At 41.8% G+C, this 25,902-nt stretch overlaps 1 protein-coding gene across 18 annotated transcripts in view; it reads left to right on the plus strand.

Annotated features, from left to right (window-relative positions):
• The window catches only part of RNASEH2B (ribonuclease H2 subunit B), a 126,961-nt gene that overhangs the window by 39,080 nt on the left and 61,979 nt on the right, over positions 1-25,902 (plus strand). For 4 of the 18 annotated variants that reach the window (XR_010936784.1, XM_067712971.1, XM_067712960.1 and 1 more), the window contains exons 1-2: positions 3,461-3,817; positions 17,460-17,507. The exons of 1 other annotated variant lie outside the window; for it this stretch is intronic. Coding sequence is in view for 8 of the 17 variants with exons in the window: in XM_067712971.1 (XP_067569072.1) it covers positions 3,754-3,817; positions 17,460-17,507 (112 nt within the window). In the remaining 9 variants the exon portion in view is untranslated. Of the gene's footprint in view, positions 1-3,458; positions 3,818-4,080; positions 4,202-6,564; positions 6,694-17,459; positions 17,508-23,345; positions 23,388-25,902 lie in introns of those variants that run through there. 13 more of the 18 variants (XR_010936781.1, XM_067712962.1, XR_010936782.1 and 10 more) reach the window with 11 other exon arrangements.

Here is a 25,902-nt window from a genome sequence, read left to right on the forward strand (position 1 = left end):
AGCCCCAGGCCAGCTTCTGAATGTCTGGGGCTGCTCTTCTTTCTTTCTCAATAGCTTCAGTCATTCTTGTTGTTCTGTAACTGGCAGATCTCACAGTTTTATATGTGGGTATTTGCATACAAATTATGCAACCTTTTGCAACAAGTAGGATCCTGTTTTGGGTTGGGTTGGATAAGAGAGTGAATATAAAGGAAATATTCTCCCCAGAAAGAATGGTTCAGTACTACTGCTTGGTCTCTTTTCTAAATAGTTGGCCCTTTTGAGAGCTGATGCCTTTCTCCTCCCCATATGACTCTCCAGTACCGTGTTGCCTTCCCTGTTGCCCCTAGATGAGCATTTGGCAACAAGACAAAACACAAGGCAACAACTCTTTCTTAGGATGAAAGTGATGATAAACATGGATTTTCATTCTTATTTTGTTTTGAAAGAAGAATTCTCATAAGTGTTTAATAATCTATTAGAGAAAAAAAAATCACTACCCTTAGTTCAAGCTCTCTCTGTTCTGGTCACCACTAAGCACTGGTAGAGGTCACTGGATTCTGAACTGTTTTTAAAAATTTTCCCCAGTTCCTTTTATTTTTCCACTAGAAAATGAACATTTCTTATTTCTGGCATTTAGAAGAGTTTCTACGTTTCTCTACTCAGAGGTATTAATGTTGCTGTTCCCTTCTTATTCCTTGAAGAACGACCTGCTTGTCTCTTTGCGTGTTAGTATAACTAGTATAAAAATTAATTTATGGAATATTTTATGATATACTAGATGTAATCACTTTGTTCTTGTTTATAAAACTTAGGAATGGCACAGGCTACACTGACTATTACCATAACTGCCTATCTATCCACATACATGTTTATTCAAAAATATTTGTGGAGCATATGCTATGTGCCCATACAGCTTTGTCCTAGGCATTGGGACACTAGGGAAGAAGGGAGGGAAGGTTAAGAGCACAATTTCTGGGTTGGAATTCCTGCTCTGCCACTTGCTGGTTGTGTGTGTTGGGTAATTAGTTGATCTCTCTAAACTTTACATTCTTCCTCTGTAAAACATGGGGATCATGCTGATACTTCCCCTTAAGACTTTTGGGAGGACTGAAAGAGTCAGAGTTACATGTTCAGCACAGTACTTGTCACAGTTGGTATGCAGTGAAAGGCATCATTATTTTTTGAGGATAAACTGGTGAATTATTAGATGCTGTCCTTCCTCAAGGAACTGACTGAAAATCAGGCTCACTCTTTAGTGAGGTAACTGAGAAGACTGGAGGCATCTCATTCATGGGGAGGATGTTTGGAGACAGGAAGTGGAGTGCAATGAGAAGGTTTTGTCTCAGTGAGCCTGATATATGATGAAATGTTGTCTAGGCAAAGTAGATGGTGAGAGAAAAGGCAGAGGAATGAGGCTAGTTGAGAGGAGCGTGGTTCCGACATTAGGAACACAGTGTCAAGTGCTGGATGTGACAGAGGGGGCAGTTCCTCACGGCCAGACTGTGGTCAAGGTGGGGAGGGAGGGAGACGGTAGAAACTGTGGCTGGAGGGGCAAGTGAGAACCAGATCTCACAGGCCATGTGTTCCAAGCTTAGTACCTTGGACTTTACCCTGAAGACAATAGGAATCTTGAGCCAGTCTCCAACATCACCACTGGTCCTCCTTCCAAGAAGGTACTTAAATAATTTTTTTAAGTGAATAAATGAAATTGCTTAGAGATGTTTGTTGCAGCACATTTTTTTAAAAAAAGTTTTCATCCTTGGACCTAAATGTCAGAGAATGTATTATACTCTCATTCATAGGACATAGTGACAGTCATCCACGTGCACCCTGGCCCCTTTTGATTTTTCTTGCCTTCTCATTCCTTATCCATCCCCAATCCCATTCCCCTCCCTTTTAAAGGCACCCATTTCTTATGTGATACATGGCCTTAAATGTGCATATATCCTTCTAAAAGATATAATGTTGTTTTATGTGTGTTTTTAATTTACCTACATGGTTTTCTGCCATAAATCTCTTCCTACTTCTTTGTTTTCCTCTTGATATAAAGCATCCATGCTGCAACGTGTGCATCTAGTTCATTGCGGGTACCTCTAGTTCATTGCTTCAAACTGCTGCATAGTCCATATATAGTATACATTGTAGCATTTTTTAGAATAACATTTTGAAATAATCTAAATATTGTACACTAAGGATTGGTCAAGTAACCTTGGTACATTAGCAATGTGAAATAGCATGTCTTCAATGACAGTTCTGGATGCCATGGGAAATGTGTTCATGGCAATGTTAAGGTACAAAAGCAGACAAAACTGTCTTTGCATTGTGAAAACAACCACATAAAAACACATGTTCAAACAGCCAACGGCTGGAAAGGATCAGAAAACGATGAAAACAGCTCTAGAGCAATACCAATCTGCTGCCTGCCCCAGAGTTAGCATCTGGGTCCCCCTACTCAACCAGAAAGGCTTCCTCTCTGCCAGGTGTGTCCTGGAGTCAACTTGAGCTGCATTTGTCTCCCCTCATGGGAAACAGGACTGAAATAAAAAAATCTTTTCAGAAGGCTGAGATAGATCTAGTGCTGCACAATTTAACTCCCTTCAAGATTAAGCAAAAAAAGTTAAGTGCATTAAGAGTTATGTATATTCTCTTCCATTTGTGCAAAAAAAAAAAAAAGACACATAAACTTGTTTTTGAATGGAAAAATTCTGAAGAACAGACAAGAAACTGTTAACAGTGATTGCCCCTGGGGAGGGGGACTGGGGATCTGGGGTAGCAGGGAGTCATACTATTCTGAAGTATGAGACAAATATTTATTATCTTCTTTTCTAAAACCATGGACTATTAAAATTTTATTTTTAAAAGTTTAAATCCCGAAATTTCATGACTCTTAACTTTTTGAACATCGCTTTTAAAAGTCTTAATTTTTAACTCATTACAAATCAATGTCTTCCAAAACAACAAATGCACGTTTTGAGCCTCAAACTGTGCCCCTCTTTTTAGTAATGAGGACTAACCCCAATTTGAGGACCGCTTTACATGCATTTTGTTATGAATCACAAAGCACACCAGATTCTGACATTAATTCCAACGCAGAATGCAAATGATATAAAGAAACGTTGACAAGGAACGGTGGCATTAGGATTCCGATGTGATAGCTGTTGTCTTTAACGTGGATTTGCTCCACGCTTTTCCTCCCGCTAGGTGTGCGCGAGTCCGCCAGCCCTCAGAGGTGGTAGGCGTCATCCCTCCGGGAGCCCCTCTCCGCAGAGACTCGGCCTCGGCCCGCTCTCCGCAGGGTGGGGAGTCCCTGGGCGGAGGGCCGCTGGGCGCGGTGACCGGGCGCCCCGAGACTGAGACCACCCCGCCCCCCGCCGCCGCCGCCGCCGCCGCCGCCGCCGCCGCCGCCGCCGCCGCCGCCGCCGACCTGGGTCGCCGCCCCCCGCGCCGCGTCACTGGGCGCCGCGGGTGAGCACCTACCATTGGCCGAGCCGCGGAGGGGAGAGGCCGTGACCCTTCCGCGCCGGCAGGCGACGCGCCAGTGGGCCGGCGGCCTGGGCCTGGCGCTCAGTTTAAAAGCTTAACCGGGACCGCTGGCGGGCTCCGGAAACGAAACGAAATTCGCCCCGCTGGCCGCCCTCCGGGCCCTGCCAGTCCCTCCGCGCGCCGCGCTCCCCGGAATCGACCCTTCTCCCGCCATTTGCCACCGGGCTCTCGCTGAGCCCGCCCTCCCAGGGCTCAGAGGCCTGCGGCCGCCGGAACCGAACGGGCGGCATGGCGGCAGGCGTGGACTGCGGAGAAGGGGCTAGCGCCCGGCAGCACGTGTTCCTAGTCCCAGGTAAACACGCCTGTCCCGGGACGGCGGCGCGCCCGGCCAAGGCCGGGCCTCCGGCCCCGGGCGGCCCGGCGCTAGAGCGCGCCAAACAGCGGCTGGGGCGGCTCCCGGGCGGGTTCTCGGCGGCGGCGGGGCGCGCCCCCTCTGGCCCGCGGCCCCTGAGCGCGCACCGCAGAGTGTTCACGGGTCAGCGCAGAGCCGAGGCGCAGCCGGAACAGGCCCTGCGCGCCCCTCGGCCGCGCGGGCGGGACCCGAGTGCCTCGCGGAACACGTGGTTCCTCATCTTGGTTACGAGTGTCAGCAGCTCCGCTTTTCAAAACCTCAGCAGGAAGCGCAGAAACCGACCAAGCGGATTTTCCCCGTTCTGGTCCTTTGTGGATCCATCGGGTGGGCTGGAGGGAGCGGCCCAGGTGGGGGGAAAGCAGTGCGGGTTCAGGGCCCCGAGTCCTGGAGGTGTCTGCTCTTGGGGTGTAATTAGGAATCCCCCACTCGACAGCTGGCTTGGCGGCTGAGTCCTACTGGATCGGAACCTAGGATCCAGTAGGTCCACATTGGCCTGGAGGCTGCGCTGTCTTAACAGGATCCCAGCCCTGGGACAGGCCTTGGTTTGTGAGGCAGGAGGGGAGCTGGATGGTGGCAGGGGTTAGGACAGGGGTGGTTCAGAGAGGTTCAGGCAAGTAGCTAATGACAGGAATGCTGGAGCCAGTATTTTCAGCCTCCCCCGGGATGATGACCACATCCAGGGTCTGCTGGGGCTTGGGATGATGGACATCAGTTGCCACCTATGATGGCATAAGATGGCAGAGTAAATGGAGTTTAGAACCAGGGAGTGCAAGACAGAAAGGTTTGGCCTTTTCATAGGATGAAACATTGATTTGACGGCATAACATTGGCTATAAGGAAAACCGATTGTTTTCTTTATGTAACTTTGATATTTAGCTTAGCAAATACAGTATTTTTGCAGTAAATGATACTCTGATAACTATATAGTCCCCCAGTAACCTAGATTTTTATGATGGATATTGAAAATAGTTACATGACCACCTGTCAAGACTATGTTGTGCATGTTTAACTTTTCGTCCCTTTATAAAGAAGTGTACCATACATAACGTGTACCAGTTTTAAGTGTGCAACTCAATGAACTTTTCATATGTATACACCCCTGTAACCATTCCCCAGGTCAAGACCTAGAACTTTTCCAGTGAGCTCCTCTTGCCTGTTGGTAGATAGCCTCAGTAACCTCTATGCTGACCTCTGTCACCAGAAATTTGTTCTGCCTGTTTGGATAAGTGTGTGTTAACTTTGTACCTGGCATCGTTTACTCAGCTGAGGTCCACCCATATTCTGTGGAGCAGTAGTCTCGTTTGTTGGTTGGTTTGTGTTTTCTTTGCTGGGTGTATTTTATTGTATGCATATTCATAATATTTATCTCCACTACTGTGGGTGGATGTTCGGATTATTTCCCGTTTGTAACTATTACGAGTTACACTTCTAAGAACACTCTTTTATGAGGTTTTTGGTAGATGGAAGCGCTCATTTCTCTGCAGTATAGACCCAGGAGTGGAATTGCCGGTCCTGGATATTGTATGGTCAGCTTTGGTAGACTCTGCTCAACGGTTTTCCAAAGTGCTTGTACTGATATATACTCCCAGCTGTTTGTGAGAGTTCCCGTTGCTCCATATCCTCACTAGAGATGTTTGTAGTTTGTATAGGAAAAGTTAGTGCAAAATTCAGGGTTTTCACAAAATCTAGTAAAGGGCTACCTGATACATGCTTTACAGTAGAAAACATCTCTTCTCACTGTTGTCACATCAATTCAATGAGATTTTGACGGTGGGAACTCATTCAGAATCAAGCGCATTATTTTTATTCAGATACACACAATGGCTGAGAATAATTTGAATTTCTTATCTTGTTCTATTTAATCAGTATTGAAATTTTCATTCTTAAAGTATGTCTGTATCCTCACCGTATTAAACACAAAAACCTTTAAGATCATTTAATATTGATCGCATCTCTGATAACTGTTGGTTTAATATGTCTACTGTCAGGTGGCGAGAAGAATTTCAGTCTAGTTCCTGTTCACAGCTGAGTTGAATTGTGACCTTCCAACTCATTGGAGGAGGCTGAGCCAGCTGTTAAGGAACTGTTAAAGAAGAACAGTGTGGTCAGGCAGGCTGGTTCTGTAGGACTTAGAACTTGAGCTTCTAGTGCCTGTAATTCTTCTAGCTGGACTTTACTGCCATCTGCAGGCCCTGGGTGTAGAAACGCTGGTGGTCTGATAGTTAACTGCTGTGCAACTATGCTTCTCAATCTTGAGGGTATCAGTCATCTGGGGAGCTGGGCCCCATCCCCAGAGTCTCTGATTCAGTAGGTCTGGGGTGGGGGCCCTGAGAATGTGCATTTCTAACAAGTCCCCCCCCCCCCACCCCGCCCAGTGCTGCTGGTGCTGCTGGTCAGAGGACACCACTAGGAACCACTGAAGTAGGACCAGCCCTAGGGAGCTGGATTGGGAGATGGGAACAGCCAGCCTCAGATTTAGCTGTCTTTCTGGCGGGTCAGAATTTCCATGGTCAGGGGAGTGCATGTAAGTACAGGGTATGAGGCCCATCTTCACAGATGTATTTGTTGTTTCTTCCAGCCTATGGGAAGTCATCCCCAGTAAGTTATGCATTTAAGAGATGGAGACTATACCCTACCATAGGGCTGTATTATATAGTAACAGAGGTCTCTCTGCCACTCGTTTTCAGTTTGTCTGGAAAAGTCAAATATCTCAGAAAAACAAAAGCTGAAACTTGGAAGGGATACTTGGAGGTGGTCGGACGTAGCCTTGATTTTCATAGGCCAGTGGAGATAGAGCTGCCTTCCGTTTCAGCAGGGTAAGCATTCCTTGCACTTTGGGATGATCTCAAACGTTTCTCCCACACTCCCTGGAATACTAGCCTATTCGCAGCTTTGGTTACTGTAAGAGACCGTGAACATCTCAACTTTTTGGAATAAGGTAGAAGTTTCCATCTCTCTTTGCTGCCCTAAAAGTAAATGTTTAAGTTATATTTTTAATATTTTTCTCTAGTCCAAGTTTTGTACGCTTGTCAGTCCTAATAAGTTGGAGTGGATGCCAGCGTGAGAGGCCAGCGGGAACAGATTCACTGAATGTAGGAGAGAAGACTGTGTTATATGCTTCTGTGGCTGAACTCTGTTACTTAGCCATCTCCAAGGAAATGTTAAAGCATTGGGAAACCCTAATGTTACTTGAGGAAAAAGGGAAAGACAGAAATGATCTCAGGATCCACTTAGGCTGAAATCATCCCCCAGTCAGCCCCCTGATTAAAGAGCCTCCAGGTCAAACTGGAATTCAGATCACATCTTCAACTGTAGACAAGTTTTGCAATAAACTTATTCCCCTTCATTTTATGAAAATACACATTTAAAAGTATTTTAGGAAGAGTATTTCTCTTTGTTATTTTTTTCCCCCAAGATAGCATAAGTAATGCCAGTTTCTGGGGGGTAGAGGAAGGGGTACCCTTTGGGAGATAATCCCAGGCCTGCCTGCCTACCTTAGACATTCCAAATACAGTAATGACCCTTTTATGTGAGGTGCCATGATAATCACCATAAAATGTCATATTTGTCTCTCCAAAAGGAACACAAAAATAGATTTGTATAACTGCAAGCTTTAGAACTGTATTCTAATTAAAGGATTAAAAAAGAAATCAAATTTAAAAGGAAAAACTAATTTCCTATTTAATAATGGAGAAAATTTATGTTATTTCTGATTAGAGACTTGTAGCTTTTTAATAAGCCCACAAGAAACACCTCTTGTTTGAAAAGTAGAAGTTTAAAGTATGTGGCAAAGGAAGAATTACTATAGACCCAAATGACTTTTCAATGACCCTAAAAAAAAAATAAAACTTTTTTCCTCTTTTACCTGAGGGCATGTGGTTAGTCTCAGAAGAAGAAGCAAGTATTTTGTTCTTTGTCAACAGTGTTTGCTTGTATGTATGTTTGTGTTTAGAAATATACCTCGTGGGCTGAAAGCTTCCCTACTTTCAGAAGAGCTTTTTCACCAGGGAGGAACCTGCATTAACTTGGCCAGAGATAGGGAACCTGGAGGATTCAAGTGCTGACTTTAGACAACTTCTGAATCATTCAGCTCAGCTTCTTGGTAGATTTGTCATTTACTGAATAGTCTCCTGCAGGCTGTCAGCCGTTAGGGAGTCTTTGAGTTTTCCAGCACAGAGTGTATTTAACATTTTCCACACAAATCCTGAATCTGGCTTTGTCTTTATGAAACGTTTTTGGAGGGAACCCGACTGACCTTTCTCAGATGGCCACTCACTGGATCTGCTCCCCTTGCTATCCGAGCACATTCTGAAGTGGATGGACTTAATCGGTTGCCAATTGGTATAACTGGGCTGTTTCCAGAGCCTGATCTTGTCATGCTAGTAATTGTTCCAAAAGGCCCCTGGACGTTTATAAGTCAGAACTCATGACTCCCACATATTTATCCTCCAGGGCAGAAAAAAATTCATAAAAGGAGAGTAAGAAATGTTCATGATTTTTTTTCCACTTCAATTGCGGAATAGGGACTGAATGGGTTTTCCCCGTATCCTCTGAGCTTTAACCATGCTGTTAAGAAACAAACAAACAACAGTGTTCTTGAAAGCCTGGCTGTAATAAAACACACCTAAAACTAGATTTATGCTATTTATGAGCTCTGTGTCCTTGGACAGATTGCATGCTCATTGTAAAGCCTCGATTTCCTCATCTCTGCAGTGGGGAGAACAGTACCGGTCTCACGGGGTTGTTGTCTGTTGGTTTGAATTACACATACGCTCTCTCTTGCACCCCAAGCTTTTAGCCTCCCTGGCCTGGGACAGAGCAGGCATTCAGTAAACATTTGCTAAAAGAATAAATGGCTCACATTCTGTTTCTCCCTGCAGCCATTGTCTTTGCTCACGCTGTCCTTTTTCTTCCCTTTCCATTTCCATCAACTTTAGTTTCCATGAAGCTAAGACATTTGTATGTATCACAAAGTGAATTCCAGTGTTCTTTTTTCTATTTCTGCCTTTATTTTACTATCTATTCTTACTACGTATTTATTGGAACACCCACTAAAATACTTAGCGATATTGAGGTTGCATAACTTCTCTTTCTTTGAGTGCGCATGACTTTGTGTCTGCCTGGACCCCTACCCACTCTTTCCCACGTTCTCTGCTTGGCAACTACGTACTTATCTTTTAAACCCAGTGCAAGTGTCACCTCTTCCAGGAAGCCTTCCTTCTGGGCCTCTCCCCGTTAGTGTGCAAGTTAGTGGTACCTCTTAGACCACCTACACATTTCATCGTCGTTATTCAGTTCACTGTCATTTTTATATGAGTATGTATGTATTGGACGCCCAGTACCTGCCAGAAGCTGGGGAGGATCCAGGCACGTTCTCCCCGGGTGGCCCCCGTTAGCTCCTCATTGGTGGGCTCATTGGCCTTAAGCTTCAGAACCCAACCTTGCCTGGTGCCTCTGAAAGCAAGCATGCCACCTAGGCCTTCCAGCCTTCAGAGGTCCTTTATATTTGTTTTTAAAATATCTTTGAAAGTGCCTTTCTGTTCTAGGTATGACTGTTCGCTAAAGTGGAGTGAGCTCAATGGTGAAAGGGTCCGATATGCTCTGAGCCTGTTTCCTTACCTGCCTCTGGAACTGCTAGAATCCAGGCTGGCTGAGGGCTCCCCAGCCAGAGCTGGTTTCCCTGCGAGGGCCTGAAGTCCTCACAACATTTGGCAAGACTCTCTTCCATCGTCAGTTGCTCTTTTAACTTCAGTTCTGACCATCTAACTCTTCACTTACACGTTTTTTTCCCAGTGGTTTTTTTTTTCATTAACTTTTTTTATTAGAGCAGTAGTACGTACCCAGTGTAGAAATTTTAGTAATGCAGAAAAATATACAGAAGAAAAGAATTTGTCCATCATCCTGCCACTGAAAAATAACAATTTTGGAAATATTTTTTCCAGGCTTTTTGTGTTGTATGTATCATAGAATGAATTCCAGTGTTCTTAAATTTTTTCTCATTTTTCTATTTCTGCCTTTATTTCACTATTTACTCTTACTTCTTATTTGAGGGAACACTGACTAAAACACTCAGGGACACTGAGGTTACACAAGAGTACTGTCTGGTTCTGTTTACTATAGTTCTACATAGAATTAGGAAAAGATGGTTAGACTGATTTAATGGGGAGCTAGGGGGCTGAAATTTTTTTCTTTTAATTTTGATAAAGACAGAAACTCAGACAGTGACATGAATAAAGCTGACAAAGAATCTGTAGGTCGTATTTTGAGCACTGAAGAGGCTTGTTATGAGTTTACTTATAACAAATATACCAAATAAGAAGTATTGCTTCACAGAGCAGGCAGTACATACTTGAAATGGATTATCTTTTTTTTTTAATATCTTTATTGGAGTATAATTGCTTTACAATGTTGTGTTAGTTTCTGCTGTATAACAAAGTGAATCAGCTATACATATACATATATCCCCATATCCCTTCCCTCTTGCGTCTCCCGCCCACCCTCACTATCCTACCCCTCCAGGTGGTCACAAAGCACCGAGCTGATCTCTCTGTGCTATGCGGCTGCTTCCCACTAGCTATCTATTTTACATTTGGTCGTGTATGTAAGTCAGTGCCACTCTCTCACTTCGTCCCAGCTTACCCTTCCCCCTCCCCGTGTCCTCAAGTCCATTCCATACGTCTGCGTCTTTATTCCTGGCCTGCCCCTACGTTCATCAGAACCATATTTTTTTTAGATTCCATATATATGTGTTAGCATACGGTATTTGTTTTTCTTTTCCCCCCTTTTTTTTTTTTTTTTTTTTTTTGCGGTACGCGGGCCTCTCATTGCTGCGGCCTCTCCCGTTGCGGAGCACAGGCTCCGGACGCACAGCCTCAGCGGCCATGACTCACGGGCCCAGCCGCTCCGTGGCACGTGGGATCCTCCCGGACCGGGGCACGAACCCGCATCCCCTGCATCGGCAGGCGGACTCCCAACCACTTCGCCACCAGGAAAGCCCCTGTTTTTCTCTTTCTGATTTACTTCACTCTGTATGACAGACTCTGGGTCCATCCACCTCACTACAAATAACTCAATTTCATTTCTTTTTATGGCTGAGTAATATTCCATTGTATATATGTGCCACATCTTCTTTAACCATTCATCTGTCGATGGACATTTAGGTTGCTTCCATGTCCTGGCTATTGTAAATAGTGCTGCAGTGAACATTGCGGTACATGTCTCTTTTTCAATTATGTTTTCTCAGGGTATATGCCCAGTAGTGGGATTGCTGGGTCATATGATAGTTCTACTTTTAGCTTTTTAAGGAACCTCCATACTGTTCTCCGTAGTGGCTGTACCAATTTACATTACCATCAACAGTGCAAGAGCATTCCCTTTTCTCCACACCCCCTCCAGCATTTATTGTTTGTAGATTTTTTGATGATGGCCATTCTCACTGGTGTGAGGTGATACCTCATTGTAGTTTTGTTTTGCATTTCTGTAATGATTAGTGATGTTGAGCATTCTTTCATGTGTTTGTTGGCAATCTGTGTATCTTCTTTGGAGAAATGTCTATTTAGGCCTTCCGCCCATTTTTGCACTGCGTTGTTTGTTTTTTTGATATTGAGCTGCATGATCTGCTTGTATATTTTGGAGATTAATCCTTTGTCAGTTGCTTCATTTGCAAATATTTTCTCCCATTCTGAGGGTTGTCTTTTCGTCTTGATTATGGTTTCCTTTGCTGTGCAAAAGCTTTTAAGTTTCATTAGGTCCCACTTGTTTATTTTTGTCTTTATTTCCATCTCTCTAGGAGGTGGGTCAAAAAGGATCTTGCTGTGATCTGTGTCATAGAGTGTCCTGCCTGTGTTTTCCTCTGAGAGTTTTATAGTGTCTGGCCTTACATTTAGGTCTTTAATCCATTTTGAGTTTATTTTTGTGTATGGGGTTAGGGAGTGTTCTAATTTCATTCTTTTACATGTAGCTGTCCAGTTTTCCCAGCACCACTTACTAAAGAGGGTGTCTTTCCTCCATTTTATATTCTTGCCGTCTTTATCAAAGATAAGGTGACCATATGTGCGTGGATTTATCTCTGGGCTTTCTATTCTGTTCCACTGATCTATATTTCTGTTTTTGTTCCAGTACCATACTGTCTTGATAACTGTAGCTTTGTAGTGTAGTCTGAAGTCAGGGAGCCTGATTCCTCCAGCTCTGTTTTTTCTTTTTTTTGTGGTACGCGGGCCTCTCACTGTTGTGGCCTCTCCCATTGTGGAGCACAGGCTCCGGACGCGCAGGCTCAGTGGTCGTGGCTCACGGGCCTAGCCGCTCTGTGGCATGTGGGATCTTCCCGGACCGGGGCACGAACCCACATCCCCTGCATTGGCTGGTGGACTTTCAACCACTGCGCCACCAGGGAAACCCTCCGTTTTTCTTTCTCAGGATCACTTTGGCTATTTGGGGTCTTTTGTGTTTCCATACAAATTGTGAAATTTTTGTTCTAGTTCTGTGAAAAATGCCATTGGTAGTTTGATAGGGATTGCATTGAATCTGTAGATTGCTTTGGGTAGTATAGTCATTTTCTTCCAATCCAAGAACATGGTATCCATCTGTTTGTATCATCTTTAATTTCTTTCATCAGTGTCTTATAGTGTTCTGCATACAGGTCTTTTGTCTCCTTAGGTAGGTTTATTCCTAGGTATTTTATTCTTTTTGTTGTAATGGTAAATGGGAGTGTTTCCTTAATTTCTCTTTCAGGTTTTTCGTTGTTAGTATATAGGAATGCAAGAGATTTCTGTGCATTAATTTTGTATTCTGCTATGCTACCAAATTCATAGATTAGTTCTAGTAGTTTTCTGGTGGCATCTTTAGGATTCTCTATGTATAGTATCATGTCATCTGCAAACAGTGACAGTTTTACTTCTTTTCTGATTTGGATTCCTTTTCTTTCTTTTTCTTCTCTGATTGTTGTGACGAAAACTTCCAAAACTATGTTGAGTAATAGTGGTGAGAGTGGGCAACCTTGTAGTGTTCCTGATATTAGAGGAAATGGTGTCAGTTTTTCACCATTAGGAACGATGTTGGCTGCAGGCTTGTCATAGATGGGCTTTATTATGTTGAGGTAGTTTCCCTCTTTGCCCACTTTCTAGAGAGTTTTTATCATAAATGGGTCTTGAATTTTGTTGAAAGTTTTTTCTGCATCTGTTGAGATTACCATATAGTTTTTATCCTTCAGTTTGTTAATATGGTGTATCCCACTGATTGATTTGCATATATCGAAGAATCCTTGCCTTCCTGGGGTAAAGCCCACTTGATCATAGTGTATGATCCTTTTAATATGCTGTTGGATTTGTTTCGTAGTATTTTATTGAGGATTTTTGCATCTATGTTCATCAGTGATATTGGCCTTGGATTATCTTGAGGAGTGGATAAAGACTGAAAATACAATCAGATGCAGGAGGGGTGAAGATAAATTCACAGAACCATAGTGAACATACAGCCTGGCCAGGATGTTTTGAAAGCCATTTGAGCTTGAATTTTTGAAGACAAGCATGGTTTTCTGCAAACGACCTTGGTGTGTTTGCCATAAATAGGATGCCAGTTTGAACGGACCATGAGTCCACCTTAGTATGGTAATTACTCTTTCTTTAGTGTGGGGCCAATGCATCCTGATTGTGTATTAGAAAGTGTGACTGATGCTTCTTCAGGACTTCCTTAGCAGGGCCACGTGTTCCTAAGAAGGGCCGGCTGTGTTGGGGGCAGGGTGGCGGGCTGGTGGAGAGCTCAGAGACCTCTGGAATAGGGCATTGCAGTACCAGGAGGTCCAGGGTTTCTGCCTCTCTCAGTGTTAACTTCCTTGTCTCAAATCAACTTCTTCCGATTCCTATAAAACAGGCTGCATACACCCTACACCCAAGCCCCAAGCCTCCTGGTGTCTGCTGGGAGAAGCGACCCCTCTTTTCTTAGTTTTTTGTTTACGGTTTTCAAGACAGGCTTCTGACCAGCCCCTGAGATCACTTGTAACCCTAGCCTCTACCCACTGTGAGCTGTAGCCAGGGAGGGGTGAGCTCCACTACCATTACAGGTGGGAGAGAGCGATGGCAGAGGGCGCTGAGGGTAGGGAGTGTTTTGTCCAGAGGAAGGAAAAGGTGCAGGATGGACAGCACAAGAGCCGACCACTCCCCTCCCTCTCCAGTGAGACCCGCTCCGGCCAGGAGCCTCAGCCACGTCACCCAGCCTGTCTCAGTCCAGCATTCTGAGTTTCCTGTTAATTGGTGGTCTTTGAATGGCATAGAGATATGGCAGAGGTTTATTGTATGGAGAATTGGGTTTGGCTATAACTTATACTCTCCTTCCTTTGCCAAGGTTTATATAATTTTTAGGAAACCTGTCTCCTAGGCCCGTATCTTCCATCTCTTATACCATTGTAATACACTCTGATGATATTGTGTGTTATTGTATTTGACCCTCACAGTGACCATGGGAAGTAGGCAACACAAGCTTTATTATCACCATTTTACAAGACTCAGAGAAGTCAAATAATCTGCCCAACACTCAACAGGAATTAAGTGGCAAAGACTGTCAGCTCTCCTGCGTCCTCCAGGGCCCCTGCTCTGTGCGCAAGGCCACTCTGCTGGCCGATGATGGTCCTTGCCCCTGTGGGAGAGGTGGGAGGACAGGAGGGCTGGGTGTCCTCTGTTGTCAGTTTGATGACCAGGAACAAGGCACACCTCCTCTCCATGAGCCAGTGCCATTGTCATTGGACGTCCCAGTCAGGTCCTTTCTATCTCACCAGAATTTTCCTGCTTCCCGGATGTCTCAAGGCCTCGGCTCCATCTCTATATGTTGCTGTTCTTTGTGGCTTTGAGTTGGCTACAAACTTGAAGTTCTGCATCAGTTTCTTCTTCAGTGCACAAGCCATTCCTAGAAATGTGGCCATTGATAGGTCAGCCCTAAAAGAATGGAGATTTTATCTTCTATGGTCTTGGCAAAGGCCATTTTCTTCAAAACTTCAAAATGAAAAGATATTCTTAGAGGAACCCGGTACTTGGAAATTCTTTTTCTATTGCATGCCACTCTAGCTTTTCTTGGTTTGCCTCCTGTAGTGTTTGAGGAAGCTGAGAGCTTCAAAGCCAGGAAAATGACCCAGATCTCTTTGATGGCAGTACTAACATCTTGGGAAAGGAAGGCATATAGTTATTACTGAAATTAGCATTCCTGGAAGCGGCAAGTAACTTGGAAATTATGCTGATTTGTCTTGCATGCATCGTATTTGTGTCCTAGCAAAGCGTTCCCAAGGAGGTATCTCTGCCAATCAGGCAGAAGGGAACCAGTGGGTCTGAATATATTCTAATGGCTGAAGTCTAAAGAAAATGAACTGGGACCTGTTTAGGGCATATTGCATGAGTGTGAGAGTGATAATCTCTCTCTCTCTCTTTTTTTTTTTCCTATTGGATCTTCATAAGAAACCTGAATAGCCTTGATATGGTATCTAAAAATAAAATGAGTGGTGCTTTGATGTCTGTTCTTTCTTCTCCGTTTAACAGGGGGTGTGTGTTTCTCAGAGCTTATCTGCTATGTGCCAAAAATCGGACAGGGTCACGAACAAATGCCCATTGCTTCCAAGTCATAAGAACACTTGGCAAAAAGGTGGCTCTCTCTCTCTCCTGTCTCGTGTCTTTGAACTTTAAATGATATGAAGAAACTTGTCTTAACCAAGAGAGGGATAAGAACGAGCTGCCAAGTTTAAAAACTAGTTGATAAATAACTTCATATCAAGTGTACAACACCCCATACTGTATACTCTGCAGATGAAAAATAATGTTCCATTTTGGCTTGTACAATACTTCACGAGTAACTTTTCAAACATACTGAATGTTTAAGTCTATGCATTGATAATGTGCTGTGCACTCTAATTTTTAAGCATTAAGATGTCATAGATAATTGGGGGCAGAGGATATATGCAGCTGTGCATAGGGTATTGTAATCGCTAATAACATCAGTTTCCTTTTTTTTCCATTGGTCAAACTTGACTTTATCTGTTTTTATCACCAGATGTTTCTTGTATCCCACAACAAATTTCTCTCATCCTTCTTTTATCTATTTTTTGATCCTTTCCTTTTCTCTTTCTCACTTTCCTTAGCTCCCCCTCCTTCTCTTCCTTCTGCTGCACCCCTGACACTTGGGGGGTACTGGCTGGATTGGAGTGGGGCAACTGATGAGAAAGAAGCCTCTGAGGAGGACAGGACAGGAGGGGGACAGATGAGTTTGAGATGTTGTGTCATAGGAGAACAGTTATACCAAGATAATTATTGTGCTTCACAGCCACAGTTTTGTTTCCTGAGTTAAGAAGGAAGGATGGGACTTCAGATTAAGAGATTCTCTAGGGCTTCCCTGGTGGCGCAGTGGTTGAGAGTCCGCCTGCTGATGCAGGGGACACGGGTTCGTGCCCTGGTCCGGGAAGATCCCACATGCCGTGGAGCGGCTGGGCCTGTGAGCCATGGCCGCTGAGCCTGCGCGTCCGGAGCCTGTGCTCCGCAACGGGAGAAAAAAAAGGGGTTCTCTAAAGTGTCATAGTTTAAAATGTTTGTTGCCTGATTTAAATCTTGGCTCTGTGTGTAGCTGAATAACTCTGTGACCTTGGACAGGTTTCCTAACTTTAGGCAAATTTATCATCTACAAAACTGGGAGTTAAAATGGTACCTACCTCATAGAGATATTACAAGGATTATATGAGGATTATATATACATATAATCTGATGAATATATACGTGTATATATATATATACACATACCTTATATATATATATAATGTCTGGTATACAGTAAATGCTGCATACATATTAGCTTTTATTTGTTATTTTACATTCACTGGACACAGTTGTCTCTTTGTCATGGGTATATTTTCTTTAAAGTTCAAATGTCAGGAAAGTAGCAATCAGAGTTTCCTTTCTGTTGAGGTATTTAGATCAGGATGGTAAACAGATGGAAGATTTGCCGCTAGAGTTTGTGGTGACCAGTGGGACATAAAATTGGATCTTTATAGAGAAGGCAGAGACCATAAGAAAACTGTGTGGAATTGGTTAGACATCAACTCAAGAGGCAGGGCTTGAGATAATTGGAAGTTTAAGATATTATTGAATCTGAAATGCCGAAAGAGACTGAGGACCTGCTTCTGATTTGCCTGATTTTTTTCTGTTTTTGTAAAATACTCTTTTAGCCAGCATGGCTTATGTCATCTCTTATGTAAGAGAAAACAGTCAAAAAAAGAAAGTGTAAAGCTTACTCTTTAAAAAATGAAATGTGAAGTCTTACTTTATTCAGCATGGTTTTAAAAGACGGTGTTTCACATGAGTAAATTTTCCATATAAATGAAGTTTGGCTCCTTAAACATAAAAACTTGCTTTTATCATTTCTTACTGAGCTTGTTCTAAAAATCAAACAACACATTCATGTAACATTTATCGAGCATATTCCATGTGCCAGAAACTGCTGGGTACTTTACTATATGTTATCCTAATTTTTGCACATAAAATGCATTGTGTTCTGGCTTCTTAAAAAGAATACACAAGCATAATTTTATTGCGCTTTGCTTTATTGCACTTCACAGATACTGCATGTTTTTACAGATTGACAGATTGTGGCAACTCTGCGTTGGGTAAGTCTACTGGCGACATTTCTCCAACAGCATTTGTTCACTTCATGTCTCTGTGTCACATTTGGTAATTCTTAGAATATTTCAAACTTTTTCATTATGACTGTATTTGTTATGTTGATCAGTGTGATCTTTGTTGTTGTTACTACTGCAAGATTACGACTCACTGAAAGATCCAATGATAGCATTTTTTAGCAAAATTTTTAAATTAAGATGTACTTTTTTTTAAGCATAATGCTATTACACACTTAACAGACTACACTATAGTATAAACATAACTTTTATGTACACACTGGGAAACCAAAAAATTCTTGTGACTCGCTTTATTGCGATATAAGCTTTATTGTGATATTCACTTTATTGCAGTGGTCTAGAACTGAACCCACAGTATCTCCGAGGTGTTCCCATACTGGTCCTAATTTAGTCTGCTCCTGGAAAGCTAATTGTTAGGCCCTTTGGTAGTTCTGTGCTTGGAATTCTTGACTTTTATATTTTGATCTTAATATTCCCAGCACATTCTTAATGTTTCCACATAGTTAAGAGCAAGGACACTGGTTCTTAATTGAGTGCTTATTGCATGTTCTAGCCACTTTCACATTTATTTAAGCCTAACAAAAACCTGTAAAAATAATTACTATGCCCGTTTTGTAAATGAAATAAGTGAGGCATGAGAGGTTGAATATCTTGCCCAAGGTTACACTACTGAGTAAGAAGAGGAGCTGGGAATGGATTATGGATCTGTCTGACTTCAGATCTTGTGTTCTTTCTATGCTGACATGACAAAGAAATAGGTATCAGTTAAAAATAGGTTTATAGAAGAAAACCCTTCTTTACAGTCCCAATCCTACTTTTCTGATTCTTTCCCATTATTCTAAAAGCAGATATTTTTTGCTTCCCTAATTAATTTACCTATCCTTCAGCTGTGCTGATGTTGCAGGTAAAAGTTAGAAAAACGATGGAGCTTCCAAGCTTGGTGGGTGAGGAGCTAGCCCATGGGATAACCCAGGATTTTCCAAATTTAAATGAAAAATTTTAAACTATCTTTTTTTTTTTTTTTTTTTTGCGGTACGCAGGCCTCTCACTGTTGTGGCCTCTCCCATTGCGGAGCACAGGCTCCGGACGCACAGGCTCAGTGGCCATGGCTCACGGGCCCAGCCGCTCCGCGGCATGTGGGATCTTCCCAGACCGGGGCACGAACCCGTGTCCCCTGCATCGGCAGGCGGGCTCTCAACCACTGCGCCACCAGGGAAGCCCTAAACTGTCTATCTTTGACAGAGCCTTTAGCTTATAGTCAAAAGTAATTTTGTGTGCTTAAGGGACACACACAAAACTATCAACTAAGGGATATATTAGAAGTATTATAACAATATGAGTTATTTTTTCATACTAAGTCTTCAAAATCTGATGGCGGTAGATCCACTCCTCCGTAAAAGCAGTGAAAACATTGGCAAAGATGTCCAAAATCAACTTTTTCAGAACTCTTGAAATTAGCCAAAGGCTTCCAACAATCCGAGGAGTGTTTATTCAAGAAAAACTGCTGAATCTCACTGAGCAAGGTTTGTGGCATTGCAACTTGAACTGCTCCCATCTCCCTTTGCTCAGATCTACCGTAACCTTGAAAACCAGCAGGCTTGCAACCACTGGATGGGCAGGCCATGTTTGGGGCTCCTCAAAAAAAAGTCCCATTCCCAGAGCATTGTCCCTATTTGACCTGTCTTCCAGCTCCCTGGAAAAGCCCTGTTCACAGGGCATTGTTGTCATTTGACCTGACTGGAGCTCAGAACTCACTCGGCAGGAAAACCCTATCCCCAGGACCTTTGTCAAAAACACTCAGCGGCAATTGATACTCAGCTGCTGAGGGGGCAATGCCAGTTGCGGAAATGAGAACCTGGCCAAAAACTTAAAAGGAAGATACGGGAATAAAATCTCCGTAAAAGGCTTTGAAAATCTCTGACATATTCCTAGGGAATTACAGCACTGTGCACACATGCAAGGCTGTGTGCATACCTAGGAAAGACCTGAGAAGCCCGATTCTCTCACCTCTGACTGACCTTGGGGCCCAAGGGAAGCAGTAAATAAAAGCTAAGGCAGAAGTTTAAATTGCCTGAGTGTTGAAGACATGCCCCAACACACATGAAGATCCCCTCAGCAAATGTTGGGAGACTTTTTGGTTCAAAACTTTTAAGGATATCTCAGACCAGTCATTAGCTAACGCTAAGCTAACTGAGACATCAGTGTTTGCACACAACAGGGAATAGAGACTACAGGATTTGTCCAGAAAAGTCACTAAAAAAACAAATTGTAACAATTGCAACGATGACCAAAAGCAGCAACAACAATAAGTCTTAAAGAGTTAGGTAAAGGGACTCTGATTTCCAGAATTGTCACATTTATTGTTATATTATCTAAAATGTGCAGTTTTCAATAAAAAGATGTGAGACACATAAGGATATAAGAAAGTATGCCTCATACACAGGGGGAAAAAAGTAATCAATAGAAACTGCTCCTGAGGGGTCCAAGATGTTGGACTTATTCTACAAAGATTTTAATCAGCTATTATAAATATACTCAAAGAACTAAAGTAAACTATGTCTGAAGAATTAAAAGAAAGTATGACAATGAAATCTCACAAAATAGAGTATATCAATAAAGAGATAGAAATTACAAAAGAATATATAAATTCTGGAGTTGAAAATTACAATGACTGAAAAGAAAATTTCATTAGCAGGCTCAACAGCGGATTTAAGCTAGAAGAGGAAAGAAAAAGCAAACTTGAAGATTGATCAATTGATATTATCCAGCCTGAGGAACAGAAAGAAAAAAGAATTGAGAAAACTGAACAGTCTCAGAGACCTGCAGTACACCATCAAGCATATCAGAATATTTATAATGGGTCCCAGAGGAGGAGAGAAAAAGAAAGGGGGACAAAGAATATTTAAACAATTAATAGTGAAACATTTCTCAAAATTTTTTTTTTTTTGTGGTACACAGGCCTCTCACTGTGTGGCCTCTCCCATTGTGGAGCACAGGCTCCGGACGCGCAGGCTCAGTGGCCATGGCTCATGGGCCCAGCTGCTCCGTGGCATGTGGGATCTTCCCGGACCGGGGCACAAACCCGTGTCCCCTGCATCGGCAGATGGACTCTCAACCACTGCGCCACCAGGGAAGCCCACATTTCTCAAATTTGATGACAAATAATATACAGATTTAAGAAGCTCAGTAAACTCCAAGGGGATAAACTAAAGGGGATCCACACCTACTCACATCATAGTCAAACCATCAAAAGACAGACACGAAGAGAGAATCTTGAAAGCATCAAGAGAAAAATGACTTATCGAATACAGGGCGCCTCAATAAGATTAACAACTGACTTCTCAGTAGAAACCATAGAGGCTGGAAGTTAGTGGGATGACATATTAAAGATGCTGAAAGAAAAACTGTCAACCAAGGGTTCTCTGTCTGATAAAACTATCCTTCAGAACTGTGGGAGAAACTAAAGCATTCCTAGATAAAGAAAAACTAAGACCTGAAAATCACAATGGGGTCCTTCAGATTAAAAGGAAAAGGCACTGGATGGTAACTTGAATCTGCATGAAGACTATAGATCAGTGGTAGAGATAAATACATAGATAAAAATATAAAAGACAGTACAGATGTATTTTTGTTTGTAACTCTTTTCTCTCTCTGATTTAAAATATAACCTCATGTGGCAATAATTATAAAACTGTTGATGGGCTTATATAAAGATGTAATTTGTACGATAATAATAGTACAAATGAGGGGGTAATACATTGCAGGGAAATTTCTTTATGATATTGAAAATTTCAAGTTAGCATTAATCTGAACTATGTTCTTGCAAGTTAAGATGCTGATTGTTATACCAAGATAATTATTGTGCTTCACAGCCACAGTTTTGTTTCCTGAGTTAAGAAGGAAGGATGGGACTTCAGATTAAGAGATTCTCTAGGGCTTCCCTGGTGGCGCAGTGGTTGAGAGTCCGCCTGCCAATGCAGGGGACACGGGTTCGTGCCCCGGTCCGGGAGGATCCCTCATGCCGTGGAGCGGCTGGGCCCATGAGCCATGGCCACTGAGCCTGCGCGTCCAGAGCCTGTGCTCCGCAGCGGGAGGGGCCACAGCAGTGGGAGGCCCGTGTACCACAAAAAAAAAAAAAAAAATTGGGGGAATTCACAAATATGTGGAAATTTTAAGCAGCATACTCCTAAATAATCAATGGATCAAGGGAGAAATTACAAAGGAAACTAGAAAGTACTTTGAAAAGAAAGAAAATGGAGCACAGTAATGTAAGGAATGGAAGTAAAGCAGCGTTCAGAGTGAAATATATAGCTGTACATGCCTATATTAAAAAAGAAGAAAGATCTCACATCAATAACCTTATCTTTCATCTTAAGAAACTAGAAAAAGAAGAACAAACTGAACCCAAAGCAAACTAGGGGAAGAAATAAAGATTACAGAAAAACAACACAGAAAAATCAGTGAAGTCAAAGGAGGCCATTTTGAAAAGATCAACAAAATTGGCAAATCTTTAGCTAGACTGACCAAGAAAAGGAAAATTCAAATTACTAAAATCAGGAATGAGAGAGTACATCATTGCCGATCTTATAGAAATATTCAATAAAAAAGGAACATAAGGGAATACTATGAACAACTGTATGCCAACAAAGTAGATAATTTAGATGAAATGGACAAATCCCTAGAAAGGCATAAACTACAAAAACGGACTCAAGAAGAAATAGACAATCTGAACTGACCTATAGCAGGTAGAGACATTAGATTAGTAAATTAAAACCATTCCATAGAAAAAAGCCCAGTCCCAGATAGCTTCACTGGCAAAATCTTCTAAATAATGAACAAATTAATACCAGTTCTTTACATGTTTCTCCCCAAAAACGGAAGAAGAGAGACTACCTCCCAACTCATTCTGTGAGGCCAGTATTACCCTCATACCAAAACCAGACAAAGATGTCATAAGAAAAGAAAACTACAGAATATATCCCTTATGAACATAGATGCAAAAATCCTCAAAAAGTAACAAACCAAATCCAGGAGTATGTAAAAAGGATTATACACCATGACCAAGTGGGATTTGTTCTAGGAATACAAAGTTGGTTCAACATACCAAAATCAATCAATGTAATATATTGTACTATTTCAATAAAATAAAGGCCCCAAACCACATAATCATCTCAACAGCCACAGAAAAAGCATTTGAGAAAATACTCTTTCGTGATAACAACACTCAAAAAATTAGGAATAGGAAACTTTCTCAGTCTGTTAAAGGGCGTCTATAAAAAACCCACAGCTAACATCATGCTAACATATTTCATATTTTTTAATGTATTGAAATAAAAATATTTTAGATATATACATTGGGTTAAATAAAATATATCATTGAAAATTTATTTTATGTATTTTTACTATGGTTTCTAGAAAAGTTTATTACAAATGTGGCTCATATTTATGGGATGCATTTTATTTCTGTTTGACAATGCAGTTCTGGACACGGGGGCTCTAGGTTCTGGCAGATCTGAGTCTTACTCCCTGCCCTGTAGCACTGGATAGTCGAGGTGCGAGGGCAGAGGATTGAGGGACTGGGGTGGAGAAGAAGCAGACAGGGGAAGATGAAGGGGTGTATTAAATGCAGTCTTTCTGTGAGCATAGGGGCTTTGTTTTATTCACAGCTATATCCTCAGTGCCTAGAATAGTAAAATTGGTAATAGAATCAGTTTCAATGAGAGGATAGTGTTTATTACTAAATGGTTACTTATTCACATCTGATATTTGCTGTATGTACTTAGAATCTAGAAAATGAGAATGCAGTTTAGTGAGCACAGACGTGGCATTTGATAATCATCCAACCATGAGGTGAGTGTACAGATGCCTTGGAAGACTAAAGGGAACTAGACAGTGGTAGCTGCCGTTTAACAAAATGTTGTTGCCAGGTGTTTTGATAGTGCAAGGCAAATCTTTGCCCAACGATTTTTTTTTCATATTCAGGGAAAATATATCTCATGTAAAATTACCTGATTTCCAAATATTGGCACCCAATTCAAATTTTTAAAAATGTGCATAGCAAACAAAACCCTCCTGTGCACTGGATTTGGCCCAGAAGCCAACTGAATATTTAGCTGGTAAAGTGAATGCATGCTTCCTTTGACTCCTTAGGCATCAAAGCAAAGAACTCAACCAGTGTTACACACAGGAAGCCTTCCCAGACCTCCTTATCTGTGTTACATCATCTTTCATAAGGTCTAATAGTCCATGTATTTCTTCTCAGCAGTTGTTACATTTGCAGTCTACATTTGTGTGATTATTTGATTCAAGATATGTCTCTTCCATGGGACATCTGAAAACTCCCCATGGGTAGAGGCTGGGTCAGTTTTTACTAATCAATAATTAACAAATGAATGAATGAATAGGGCAGGAGAGATGAATTTTGAAATGCATGCTGTGTTAAAGAGTATAGCATCTCACTTGGAATTCTGTGTTGAAAGGTTGAGTCCAACAGCTAGTTGTTTTGTAGGCTGTATATGAGAAAAGATGACTTTTTTTCCCCTGTTACATAGACATTTCAGTGTTATCTACACTAATATATCTTAAAGCCTATTTCAGAGAACACTGGCATTTGCAGCAGAACACATTAATGTCAGTATTTATTTGTACTTAGTAATTCCAAAGTTCTCATAGTTTGACATTTTAGGCTGTAGCTAATCCTCTGGACTTACTGCTCTTCCTGGGAAAAATGGAAACACTGCTTCCCTTGAATAGTTATTAAAAATATCTTTTTAAGATTTTGGATATTTGTAAAGTTTGATTATTTTAAGCTCTGGAGGAATGGGAAAGCTGGAGGAAGAGCTGGCAAGGGTCACTAGAACCAAAGTTTTCTATTAAAAAAAAGAAAAACAGAAATCAATAATAATTTGCCAAGTTACAGTTGAAAGATTTACTGTCATACTGAAATAAAATAAAGGCTGTATTGCTGAAAAAAGAGAGGTCACCTTTTCTGTGCCTTGAGACATAATGAAGAAATGTGATGCTGGGAAGTGAGAAACAGCAGGCAGGGAAAGGAGAGAAGACCACAACCTGTTTTAGTTTGTGGACAAGTTTTTAACAGTGCTAAACTTTATCCTTTACATTTTTATAAGTTGCAGAAAGGAAAGTCTTAAAAGATTTCTTAAAATTGAATCTGTATGGTTCCATTTATATAACATTTTCAAAATGACAGCATTTTAGAGATAGAGAACAGATTAGTGATTGCCAGGGGTTAGAGATGGGGCAGAAGTGTCTATCAGTTTTTGCTTTGTGTATCTTGAAGCTCTGTATGTGTGATTGTAAACATGGAGGATTATTTCCTCCTGACCCTTCTATCATTATGAAATGACCTTCTTCATCCCTGGCAATATCCTTTGTCTGTTATTAACAGAGCCATTGCATCTTCCCTTTAATTAGTGTTAGCATGATAAGCACACTGTATCTTCTTCCTTTTACTTTTAATCTACTTGTATCTTTATATATAAATGGTGTTTCTTATAGGAAGCATATAATTTTATCTTACTTTTTTATCTAGTCTGACAATTTCTTTTAATTGGGATGTTCAGTCCATTTACATTGAATGTGATTATTGATATGGTTAGATTTGAGTGTCATTCTGCTATTTATTTTCAATTATCTCATCTGTTCTTTGTACTTTTTTTTTTTTTTTTTTGGTGGTACGCAGGCCTCTCACTGTTGTGGCCTTTCCTGTTGCGGAGCACAGGCTCTGGACGTGCAGGCTTGGCGGCCATGGCTCACGGGCCCAGCCGCTCCGCGGCATGTGGGATCTTCCCGGACCGGGGCACGAACCCGTGTCCCCTGCATCGGCAGGCGGACTCTCAACCACTGCGCCACCAGGGAAGCCCCTTTGTACTTCTTTTACTCCCTTTCTGCCTTCTTTTGAATTGAGTGCTTTTTATGATTCTATTTCATCTCCTTTGTTGTTTTATTAGTAACAGCATTTTGTTTTGTTTTGTAATTTAATTGGCTGCTTTAGGGTTTACTGTACACATATTTAAATGATTACGTCTACCTTCAAGTGATATAACACCACTCCACATATAGTATAGGAAACTCTCAATGGTATATTTTCATTTCTCCCTTCCTGGCCTTTATGCTATTATTGTCATATATTTTATTTATGCATATGTTATAAACCCTGCACTAAATTGTTATTTTTGTTTAGTCAATGATCTTTAAAGGTATTTAAATAGTAAGAAAAATTCTTTACCCCTGCAGTCACCACTACCAGTGTTCCTCATTCCTTTGTGTAGATTCATATTTTCATGGGGTTTCATATTCCTTCTAGCAGAAGAACTTCCCTTAGCATTCCTTGTCATGTGGGTCC

Source organism: Pseudorca crassidens, chromosome 18 (assembly GCF_039906515.1).
Source record: "Pseudorca crassidens isolate mPseCra1 chromosome 18, mPseCra1.hap1, whole genome shotgun sequence".
Taxonomy (NCBI): domain Eukaryota; kingdom Metazoa; phylum Chordata; class Mammalia; order Artiodactyla; family Delphinidae; genus Pseudorca; species Pseudorca crassidens.